The 12,274-nt window shown below is 38.2% G+C and overlaps 2 protein-coding genes across 2 annotated transcripts in view; both read right to left on the bottom strand.

The window, feature by feature from the left end:
* LOC145770216 (uncharacterized) overlaps positions 1–12,274 on the bottom strand; it is a 118,521-nt gene that overhangs the window by 68,180 nt on the left and 38,067 nt on the right. The gene's annotated exons all lie outside the window — the stretch shown is intronic.
* LOC145770217 (transcription factor BTF3 homolog 4-like) lies at positions 6,832–8,455 on the bottom strand. The gene is made up of 4 exons (XM_082581810.1): positions 8,338–8,455; positions 8,087–8,124; positions 7,480–7,606; positions 6,832–7,145 (listed from the first exon to the last, which is right to left on the bottom strand). Exons 1-4 carry the CDS (start codon positions 8,414–8,416, stop codon positions 7,099–7,101), a joined length of 291 nt encoding a protein of 96 aa, XP_082437936.1. The 5' UTR covers positions 8,417–8,455; the 3' UTR covers positions 6,832–7,098.

Below are 12,274 nucleotides of genomic sequence, written 5' to 3'. Positions count from 1 at the left end.
TTACTGTAATTGTTAATTATTTCGAAGTTTAAAAATGCATTACGGGAGCGTGTTTGAGACCCTTAATTGATCGAAAACATAGATAAGTGACGTCATCTAGTGCCATAAAGTGCATTGTTTTCGCAATGGTCAAAACGTGGCGTAGTTCCATTTGTCTCATTCTTCATTAGAGAACAGTGGACACTGGACAGACTGCACAGTGAACGTCTTTCGCAAAATTATTTTGAAGTGAGTAAATAAGTTAAACCAGAGGTTCTTAACCTTTTTTGTCTCGTTTACCCCTTGCCGAATGAAAATAGTAAAATTTACCCCATCGTTTTGGTGGCCCCTTGTGATGTCATCGTGTTCAGTCAACCATGCGATACACTGAGGTTTTTGAACATCATCTGTCGTAATGAAGTCGAACCCAAAGTCAACATATGATTCTAAATAAGTGCGCTTCTTCGACATAATAACTGCAGATTGTTTAACTTATTTACTCACTTCAAAATAATTTTGCGAAAGACGTTCACTGTGCAGTCTGTCCAGTGTCCACTGTCCTCTAATGAAGAATGAGACAAATGGAACTACGCCACGTTTTGACCATTGCGAAAACAATGCACTTTATGGCGCAATAAAGGAAGTTGCAATCTTAGCAGAGTTGCAATCCACTTTGTGGTCCTAATTAGGTCCTAATTGGGTTCTGTACAGTAAAAATGTAGCACACATACGCTGCTGAAATGAAACTGGTAGTCTAGTTGAACTGCAGGGGCGGATCCAGGTATTAACGTTAGGGGGGGCGATGTCATTGACATTCAGGCAAGTGATCATCCCGGCACAAACAACGACGGGGGGTCTCCCCTAGAAAAATTAGATTGAATTTGGGCGTTCTGAGAGCATTTCGAACACAAATTATGAGAAATTCTATAACTTGAAAAACCCTCAACAAATGCTGTTGTTTAACAAAGGGAGGGATGAAGAGCTTACGTGCCCTTGCCATGTCAAGTTGAAGCCTGAGCAACCTAGCCGCATTTATAGAGACTGAAGGTTTCACTCTTGATTGTTTCACAGCAATTTAAAAATTGACCACGGAAAGATAATAACACGTTTTTCCAATGTCACAGCATAATATTGATACCGACATTGAGGTTGTTATAGACTTACTGTATAACTTCGAGGTTTTATTCCTCTGACAAGTTTTGAATTGTTATAAAGAGCAATGAGGAAAGGTTATGAATACATTCAACATAATGAGCAACAAAAGTGGGGGCCAGGTCAAAACACTGGGTCATGCTCCACTCTCCGTAGAATCGCCACTATAGGCTAGCTTTCGATTGTAAATTTTTATTTTGGACCAACGAAACACTACAATTTGTACATTAAAATTATAGAATGGCAGTTAAACATAGTTAAATGACGACCAAAAGATATAGTCTTCCTTGAAACGTGCCATGCACGGTCGCTGCACCCATTAATAAATATACAGCAGGTATATTTATTAACTATGCTGCACCAGACAAAGAAAAAAACTAACGGAAACAATTATTTCTGTGGACTTCACAAATAAAACGAAAATAAAAAAACTACTTTGCCGATACGGGTAATACTAACAGGTGTTGTACCTTTGACTACAACACAAAGTCAAGTTTGCGATTTCTACTGTTGGCAAATCGATTTATCACGAAGTCTGTCAATTAAAATGTCCCGATGCTGGTATGGTAAGGCCAATCCATTCACTCTTTCCTCGCCGATGTTGTTCTTCAGCCAGATTTTCAGCGACCGAAGAGATGAAAAGCTTCTTTCGGCTGATGCTACGCTGACTGGCAAGGTTAATAGTATTTTTAGAAGAGAGTGTACAATTGTGTACACATGTTCATCACACTATGTTGTAAAGCTTCTTCCGCAGTCATCAGTAAGACTGCAGCAGTCGCCGGAACAGTTATAATTGCCCACTTCTCCTTCCTATATATGACGTAACAAGCCGTTGTAGGCATTGCAAATGACTTTTGTCAATGCTATCGGATCGATACTTGAGCAATTTCGTGGTAGCAATGATGTTAGGTGACAAGATGCTAAAGTCTCATTAAAAAACATTGAACTTTGCTCTTTCTAGATGCAATTTCAAGGTAGAATTCCAATGGTTTTAGTTCCACGTCTGACCGCCAAAGTTACCAATAACCTACTCTGTCAACCAACTTATCTAGGCTAAGGGATTTATAGCTATGCTCTATACTAGTGCCGGCAAAAAGTTTAGAAACTTTTTAAATTTTAGTATTTTCGTTCGGTAATTAGACTCTGTGACGAAATAATAGCCTTACACTAGGCCTATATTATTATTATAACCTACCTTAGCCTAACATAATCTTCGAACATGGCGAAAGACTTATTCAGCATCGCTTTCGATATGTTGTTTTCCAAATCGTACGCATATAAATGAAGAATAAAGTTACTTTCTTAGGTTTTAGGGGGGGCGATCGCCCCAATCGCCCCCCTCTGGATCCGCCCCTGAGTTGAAAATAAAAGAAAAAGACGAAAACTTCCATCAACCATAAATTTGAATCAGAATCGAGTGCAACATTAGTACACCACCAGTTTTATAATAACTGAACAAATGAAGTTTGCTTTAATTTATGATTCAGTAAATTTACCCCCTCGGTAGGTGAAATTTACCCCGGTTAAGAACCCCCGAGTTAAACAGTCTGCAGTTATTATGTCGAAGAAGCGAACTTACTTAGAATCGTATGTTGACTTTGGGTTCGACTTCATTACGACAGATGATGTTCAAAAACCTCAGTGTATCGCATGGTTGACTGGACATGATGACATCACAAGGGGCCACCAAAACGATGGAGTAAATTTTACTTTTTTCATTCGGCAAAGGGTAAACGAGACAAAAAAGGTTAAAAACCTCTGTTATAGACCTATAACAGCATACTGAAACTGATATTTTGGCTTTACTTAGCACACCCAACCTTCCTCTCAACAAATTTTGACGCGGAAATGTAGCCTATGACATGATAATCTCAAACGCAACTAATAATGGTGCGTAGCGTTGTTTATATAGGCCTATTAGTTTGTGAGAAATTCTTATATTCCGCTATGCCCCACTTTGTCCGTGCACATTATTATAGCGTAGGTTTACGTATCAAAGTGTAGCCTATTGCCAAATATTTCAAAGTGTGGCGCTATTGGCTTAGATCGTCCAGCGTAGTCAGCGAAGAAATAATAGTTCAACTCTCGGAGTGTGCGCTTGAAACAGTGAACCACGCACTTCAATGATGGCTTTGCATTCAGCGGCAACTGGTGTTTGGAATAATTTACAGCCAACTCTTCAACAATCAATGACTTCACTCTTGTCAATCTCAGGTCTGCATCAAAGCCTCTACAAGCGCCGCATGCAAAACCTCCAGGATTAAAATTCCAAAATACTTTCTTACTCCAAGGATAAAGATTCCCACAATACCTTAGATCGGCATAACTAAGATAGCCTACAGCCAGGGCCGGATTTAGCTGATGGGGGGCCCGGGGCACTTTTAGATCGGGGGGCCCCCGTGCAAAAAAAAAAATCATTTCTACGTCTACAGTAGCATCAGTCCACTACTGCACAGCATTTTGCAGAAACTTTAAAGGTTAAAAGGAAAAAACTAACACAAAATCACATTTTTTTCACATAGGGGGCCCTCTAAATCCGGGCCTGCCTACAGCAGTGGTTTTCAACCAGGGTTCCGCCAGTAAGTCTAGCGGTTCCGCAAGTTTACATTCAAATCCGAGAGTCTACTTATTATTATTATATGCATATTGTTTAAATATAATTAAATATTGATTAGGTTTGCCACTATTACTAAATTTGCTACACTTTAACACGTTCGCTGCGATTCCGAATTTTTGTTGTTTTCTTGTGGTGCAATTACCTTTCCCGCCAAATTTCGTCGACATGTTTTCTTCGCTTCAAGGAGTTCTTTCAGACAGTTTAATCGTTTGTACACCGGTGGGTCAAATCGCCGTGAACGTGTTAGGGAGCGTTCAAATATTACGTAACGCTATCGAGGGGGAGGGGGTTTATGAAAAGCGTTACGTTAGCGTCACATCGGGGGGGGAGGAGGTTCAAGCAAAACGTTACGTAACGCTTACGAGTAGGCTACGGTAGTTTATTTGTGCTGGCTGGTATCGTCGTTTGGATGCTAAATTAAGCTGAAATCATATCCAACAGCACCTAGGCTATTCAGCACCAACAAAACCTCTATCAAGTATCAACTACGGTACTGTAATTCCCGTAATTCCGTACAGGTTCTAAGTGCTCAAAACTTAGCATTTCGAAATTGCAAGGCAACATTCTTACATCACAAAGCTTGCTTTGATGTGAGTGAACAACATTAGGGTTGCCAGATGGCCTTTTTTTAGGGTAAATTTCAAAAATCTGGCCTTTTTAAATTACAGTTGGCTTAAAAAAATTGATGCAAATAAGGCCAGCCTTTTTTATGGCTGCAAATTTTGACCGGTTTAGAAAGTATTATTTTAAGTAAATTTCAAATAAGAGTATCACTTATTATCACTTAAAGCAGTGGTTTTCAATGTTTTTGGTGGAACGGAACCCAATGAAACATTCCAAAAGCTCGAGGAACCCCTGTTCAATCATTTAATTACCTTATGCAAAAAACATCATTTGATTAATTAAATTAAAATACTCATGTTCAGATTTATTTATGTACAATAAAAATACAAACTGTAAGAAACCTGATAGCCCACTGGCAAAACAAAATGATCTCTAACGCGTCAACGGCAATTTGACCCACCGGTGTACAAACGAACTGTCTGAAAGAACTCCTTGAAGCGAAGAAAACATGTCGACAAAATTTGGCGGGAAAGCAGAAAGTTAAAGGTTATCGCACCACAAGAAAACAACGAAAATTCGGGATCGCAGCGAACGTGTTAAAGTGTAGAAAATTTATTAATAGTGGCAAACATAATCAATATTTGATTATATTCAAACAATATGCATATAATAGACTCTCGGATTTCAATGTAAACTTGCGGAACCCCTAGACTTCAGGGCCGGATTTAGCTGATGGGGGGCCCGGGGCACTTTTAGATCGGGGGGCCCCGTGCAAAAACCACTTCTACAGTAGCATCAGTCCAGTGCTGCACAGCATTTTGCAGAAACTTTAAAGGCCAAAGGAAAAAATATAACACAAAATCACATTTTTTCCACATAGGGGGGCCCTTCAAAAGTCGGGAGGCACGGGGCAACTGTCCCTCTGCCCCCCCTCTAAATCCGGGCCTGCTAGACTTACTGGCGGATACTTACGGTTCCGCGGAACCCTGATTGAAAACCACTGACTTAAAGCCTGAACTATACCCGTTTTAATTACTACAGTAGCCTAGGCTAAGTAGTGACATAGAGAGTAGAGAATGTGTTAGCTGTGGACAAGGTGGTTCTATTGAGTTGAACCGGGTGGGCTACTAAACGTTTTCAGTAGGTACATAACGTTTTAATTCCAAAAAAATATTATAGCTAAAATTTCATGTCTCAAACGTAAGCTTTAGGTGCATACAAACCAAGATATTTTATCAGCACGTGTTTCCACGTCATTATTTTGATATAAACTGGCAAAACGGGCTTTGTAATGGAAAAACGTCACGTGGGAAGGTTGACAAAAACGTTACGTTGGCGTCACATGGGGGAGGGGGGGGGTCAAAAATTCGGAAAAACAGCGTTACATAATATTTGAACGTTCCCTTAGAGATCATTTTGTTTTGCCAGTATCAGGTTTGTTTTTATAACCTGCTTGCTGGTTGCAGCCTTACAAGTATGGATATTTTTCATAAATAAATCTGAACATGAGTATTTTAATTTAATTAATTAAACGATGTTTTTTGCAAAAGGCAATTAAATTATTGAACAGGGGTTCCTCGAGCTTTTGGAATGTTTCATTGGGTTCCGTTCCACCAAAAAGGTTGAAAACCACTGGCATACAGGCAATTTTTCAGTTACTATTTCAGAACATTTCAAAACTTAAAATATTTTGCAATGGCAATTATGGGCCCACGCATTTTTTAAAAAACAGGCAAGCAGTATTTTACTAACGGGCAACGGCCGCAGAAAAATTTTATTGCAAGGAAAAGGTTTTGATGAGCTAGGATAGAAAGTCAGATAAGATCGTTGTTTTGAAAACAATCAGCGGTAATAACGCGTTGGGCTCGCAGTCGAGAGCCTGCATATTCGACTCCAGCACCCGCAATTGCTGTTGTTTCTCTGGGCAAGAAACTTAACGATAATTGCCTCTACCCAGTGATCGATATCGAGTAATGGGTAGTACCAAATTTAAGTCATAAGTAGACAACCGGAAACAGACATTGCCGTCGGCTGCAGCGTGGGTCAGGTGTACATCGGAAGGCGTACACCGATGCATAGCGCTCAAGTCCGCTTTCCCGCAATGCAGGATAAAGATAAACAAACAAACAAACAAAAATGTAGGCTATTCCAATTTATCCTTATCTGGGAATGATTATGCGAATCTCTATTCTCTAACAAAAAGCTTCTATGGAAACAAAGGTGTTCAGTTACAACGTCCGCGTTTTGTCGCTTCTTCCCTTTTCTAGACCTCCGCTATACTTGGCATATATTGTTTTTCGTTGTGATGGTCAAAAACAAACTGAACTGCTCAAACACAAACAAGTTCTGCCCACAAAAAACAAAAATTATGCAATACTAGCCATAGCGTAGTTGAAACTAAAATATCTCCATGGCTCAAACTAAAGCAGCGACCGCCATTGTATGAATATGAATGCTTGTGTTTTAACAGCAATTTTCAAGCCTCGCAATCTTAACTCACTTAACGCCAGCACACAAACTACATGTGACAAAAACAAATTTTCTTTCACGATCAATGCGGGTAATCGAAGTAGGCTACCAACAGGCTCAGTTGAATAATTTAAATCAAGTAGCACTTTCGCTCTCATAAATCAAACTACAGGTTTGAAATCTTCGAAATTTAAAGTTTTAAATGCAGAACGATCGGTTGCTATTGGTGACAGCAGCAGAAATGGGACTCCCAAACTTCATGTGACGATGTTTCTAGCAGCAAACAGTTATATACAAAATTGTCAAAAAAAATCCATTCAAATAACTTCAGCTTTAGATGCTTCGTCAAAGTCACCCATCAAATCTGTAATGAGATTTTATAATTTCAGTGAACTGAAAAATGTTTCAAAAGTTTAATTGAACAAAAAACATTTGGTAATCCAACATTTACCCTTTTAATTTATCGATTCAGCAAATTTAATGAAAGGGCTATTGTTTTCCTCACGCACCAACAGTAATTGGATGTTTAGAATCGCCAAAAGTAAACAATATCCAAATACTATAAGTCTACAATATGATTAACTGTAGAAAAACGATAAAAATTAAGCGTCTTCAGTGTAGCCTATCTATCGAAGATCACTTGAGAAGAAATCACAATTCATCTTGCAAGTGCTAACTTGATTATCAATTTCACTTACCAGGGACGTCTTCATCATCCTCTTCACTCTCCTGTTCCTCTGTGCTCTGCTGGACGTCCTGGGTGGAAGGGGTCGACTGGGGCGCTCTGGTTGCCAACTTCTTCAAGCTGTTAATGTTCTCTGCTCCCTATTGGAATAGTAAAGTTTCATGTTTGTTGAATTTCAATCAGACACAGAAAAAAAAAACATAGTCGAAAAGACAAGACATACGAATAATAATTAAGCAAATGCTGACAAATAGTCTGCTAAACATGATGCATTGTTTAAAAACAAGGATTAAAAACGCTTGTCGGGGAAAGAAATGAAAGCGGCATATACTGCAACCATTGTAGGGCTTGTAGGCCATATCAAAACCACATTGAACGGTGAAAGTGGACTGTTACAACTAAACATTTCCATCTTCTGATGATTTCTGATAACACCTATTTGACCAAACCAGAGCCATCTACTATGCTTAAAAAACATAATTTCACTAAAGAAAATTGACAAAATTAGCTTGTTTGCAACCACGTTTGAGCTGATTTGAATGTCAGAAGTAAGGTCTCTATGTTAAGTGGAATAAAAAGAGTACACAAATGAAAATATTCCAGTGATCTTAATAACTTACCAGCTGGTTTAAGATGCTTGGTAGCATGTCAGTTAAGTCTGAAATCATATTTCATGTTAAAAAAGCAACACATATTACAGGACACAAACTAAAAATTGCCTAATAGATCTTTTAACACACTTCACTTCACTTTTGCAAAGTCTTCAAAGTTTGTTAACTGAGTCCTACTTTTGTTCTAGTACCTAATTTAATTGCAAGAAAAAAATCAAAGCTTGCAACCTTTTTAATACGTATTATAATGAACATCTTACGCTTGTTTTCCGCATGTCCGGTCACTGCAAATGTATTTGAAGAAGGAGCCGCCTGTACTTTTGGGTTGTTAAAGTGCATTATTCGAGGGAGCCTCGTTGGGTCCACTCGCACGACATGTCCTGTCCAACGAAGGCGGTGTTGCAATATGGTGGCTTCTAAACTGGGCAACCTAGCTCGATTAAGGATTGCATCGTTGGTGAGACAATCTTCCCAACGAGTGCCTAGCATTTATTTTGCCTCAGTTTCCTCTGCTGGAAATTTTCAAGACATTTGATGTCACGGCGGTATAATTGGATGGTGGAATAGGGTGGTATGAAACTGAAATTAAGATCTCCTGGTTGTAGCCAAAAAAACAACGTTAGGATTTAGTCACGGTTTCTTTTGAATAGCCGATAGTGTGTTTGTTCCGCAGCATCCTGAATCATAATGGCGCTGCGGTATATTTTTAGCTTTGTATTCGACCCACAATGGTTGCTTTATATCAGCTTTGTAGCATTATATTCAAATTTTTGACCACTATTGTATTGACGGTTTGCCGCACCTTCATGCAGAAAATACGTGGTTTATAATCACCGTTAGAAGGTACTTTTTATTTCCTTAAATATACAAAGCGTTCGTTGCGAACTACGTCTTGTAATGCACTTTAAATATCAATTTTAATTGTTGAGCCATGCCGCTAACCCCCTGTAGAAATGTTTCAGTAATTTAACCAAGTAGATTGAGGCATACAATGTCTTGGATACCACTATCAAAACAATTAACAATGTTGCTGTAAACAGGGTAGTTGAGTGGATAATTTGGGCCCGGTATCAATAAGATTTTCAGGCCCAAAATCAAGACACTTTTAAGAAATCCGCACTATATCCAAATAATACGAAATTGTTTCTTCAAGTCCCCGGGCCTTTTAGAAAAGGTACAGGCCTCTAAAACTCATCCCTGGTCCAAAAGCACGCCCTCGTCAACGTTACTGGCTTTTGATCATCAGTTTTTAACCTCGCCGAGTTGGGCTCTGTTAGGATCTGCTAAATTAGTGCTTGCTCAGTTAATAATGTGGATTGGAACTTATTCAGTTGTCGCTTGCTGTGCTCGTGATTGCTGACACCACACCTGCTAAATTTAGCTGTTTGCTAAGTTTTATTCTTGCTGACTTGATGCCAGCTGAACGTCTCGTTTGCTGTCTTAAAGAGTAGCTGAAACGTACAAGCTCAATTGATACATTTGCTGAGTGGTCCGACGACCGTTAGACAGGTGTTTCATCAAAGAGGCTGAGCTCATCAGTATCGCACCAATAATCCATGCCATAGCTTCCAGACAGCCGCGTTTACCAGTATGCAAGCACTTCCTGTCACTTTCTTTTGATAATTTGCAATTATCTTACAGGATATATCGATAGCCTACGGAACTAACGTACTTAAAATATCACAAATGTTTACGGTTAAGTAAGTTTGCGGTATAGTCGTTTTATGGTTTGTTGATTGCTAACTATCTTCATCCATCAAAAACTAGCATTTCAAAAACATGTTTTACAATACAATTTTGGTAGAAAGGCGATTTTTTAACCATAGACAAATAAAACCTAACAACCAGACGGCATTTAACATAATAGCATCAAAATAAGCTAAAAATTACAATCGTTTTCGGCGATACTCATGTTAGCCCTTTTCAAGTAACCAACTGACTGATGTTCTTCTCAAACTGAAATTACAGAACTGATCTACATACAGAAAAATCGAAAAAAAGAAACGCATAAGAATGAAACGGCAAGCCAAAGGAAAAATCACATGTTTTACATACTTCACTAATCTCAAGCACCCAGTTGGTACAAAACTATTTCTGGAGCAAAATTGAAGATTACTTTTATTTCAACTCTCTGCTCTTGCGCTTGAGCAGCAAACTTAACATTCTTATTCTTTATTGTTTCTGCTGTACTCATAAGAGCAGCAATTTGGCATATTATATTGGCAAATTGGCATTAATTATAGGATTTACATTTTGTAGCCTATTAGGCTATCTAAAAAAACATCAAAAATATTTTGTCTACTATACCTTTATATTTTTATTGTTTCTGGATAATTTCGAGGATTCCAAAAATGGGATTAGTTTTTTTCTATCATCGCTCGCTGTCAGTAAGCCAATTTGCATAAATAGGTTACGCGCTCAGCTAACAAGTTAAAAAGGTAGGTCTACTTCACAACAAAAACAAAATGACAAACTCTCTCAATATTATTGTTGTGTATGTTCACGAAATTATTGCCCAGCTACCTGTCCTAGTGCTGTAGATTGTGACGAATTCATGACGTCATCATTGGGATGCACTGTCATGCTTGAGCGACAATCTGTCATTATTCTTCCTCTATTTTACTTTTAAAAAGAATGTTTGTTGGCCCCCAAGTAACTACCATGTTGACATAAAATGGAGGAAAAAAATTGAAGGAAAAAAATTGTCGGAAATAGAAGGGAAGGCATAGCAAACTTTTTGATGTGTGGTTGATATTTTTTTAGGAAACAATAAAGACCCAGCTTTGGTAGAGAGTTTGCTTTGTTGAACCGGTTATAGGCAAATTGTTCGTAAGCAATTCTTCGTAAAGCAATTCTTCGTAAACAGTTGTTCGTAAAACAATTGTTCGTAAACTGTTGTTCGTAAAGCAATTGTTCGTAAACAGTTGTTCGTAAAACAATTGTTCGTAAACTGTTGTTCGTAAAATGAAATCCGTAAAACAATTCTTTGTAAAGCATTTCTTCGTATACATCAAATTTCAACTGCATGCAGGAAAAAATGCTTTAGGAAGAGTTGTTTTAGGAAGCAATAATTTTACGAACAATTGTTTTACGAAGAATTGCTTACGAAGAATTGCTTTACGAACAATTGCTTGCGAATAATTTGTCGGACACCGTTGAACCATACAGAAATAAAACATAGTAACTTTAGCGGGTTTAACATCTACTTTATTTCACACAAAATATAACATAATTAAAATAAAATAAACTCAAACGTTTTCGACACGTAGGCTACATGTGTCCTCATCAATTTAAAATCATCTCTCGAGGCAGATCTGATTTTCAGACTAAGATCATGGAAGCCTTAAGAATCAAACGTAACAATCCATCTCTCAATCGGCAGTTATTCGCTTGTGGCTCATCGTTCCTTTTGTGTGTGTTCTAATTGTCTGTCCAATGCCTGTAGGCTACACCTCACCTGATCTGTTTCCAACCGCATAATTTACTCGCAATCATTCTCGTATCATTTGTTCAGTTTGTGCTTTTAGTCCAGAGTGTCGTTACAGTTACAGTGCAGAGTCAAATAAATCTTACGATTTTTAATTTTATGCATTGCATATTTAATGCCTGATTAGGACACATGTACGTGTCGAAAACGTTTGAGTTTATTTTATTTTAATTATGTTATATTTTGTGTGAAATAAAGTATGTAAAACCCGCTAAAGTTACTATGTTTTATTTCTCTATGGTTCAATAAAGTCCAAAGTACAATGATATAGATCAGTGGTTCCCAAACTGGGGTTCGCGGACCCCTTTGGGGTCCATGAGGAAGCATTTGAGAGTCCGTGATTACCTTGATGAATTTTGGAAAAAAAAAACGAAAAGCGATCTTTTTACTTTCATTTCTCTGTTTAAATGCAAATGTGTCAAGTACACCGTACTTTTAAATCGCTCTGCAAGAACTAGCGTCAGATTACGAAGTACTTTTGTATCATTTTGAGGTATGTTGGTTATCCAGAGGAGAAGTTTTAAAACGATCGCAGCAGCTAAAAAATGAGGTATCAACTCTTTTGAAAGCAAAAGGAAGGCCCCTCTCAAAATTGCTTGAGATTTGAGAGAAAAAGTATTCTATACGCATGGCCTACTTAGCCGATATTTTCGGTCATATTAACAATGTTAATCGTGACGTTCAAGGACCAGGTGTGAAAATAATTGATG

The sequence above is a fragment of the Aplidium turbinatum genome, chromosome 5 (genome assembly GCF_918807975.1).
Source record: "Aplidium turbinatum chromosome 5, kaAplTurb1.1, whole genome shotgun sequence".
Taxonomy (NCBI): domain Eukaryota; kingdom Metazoa; phylum Chordata; class Ascidiacea; order Aplousobranchia; family Polyclinidae; genus Aplidium; species Aplidium turbinatum.
This window is presented reverse-complemented; position numbering and strand designations above follow the sequence as displayed.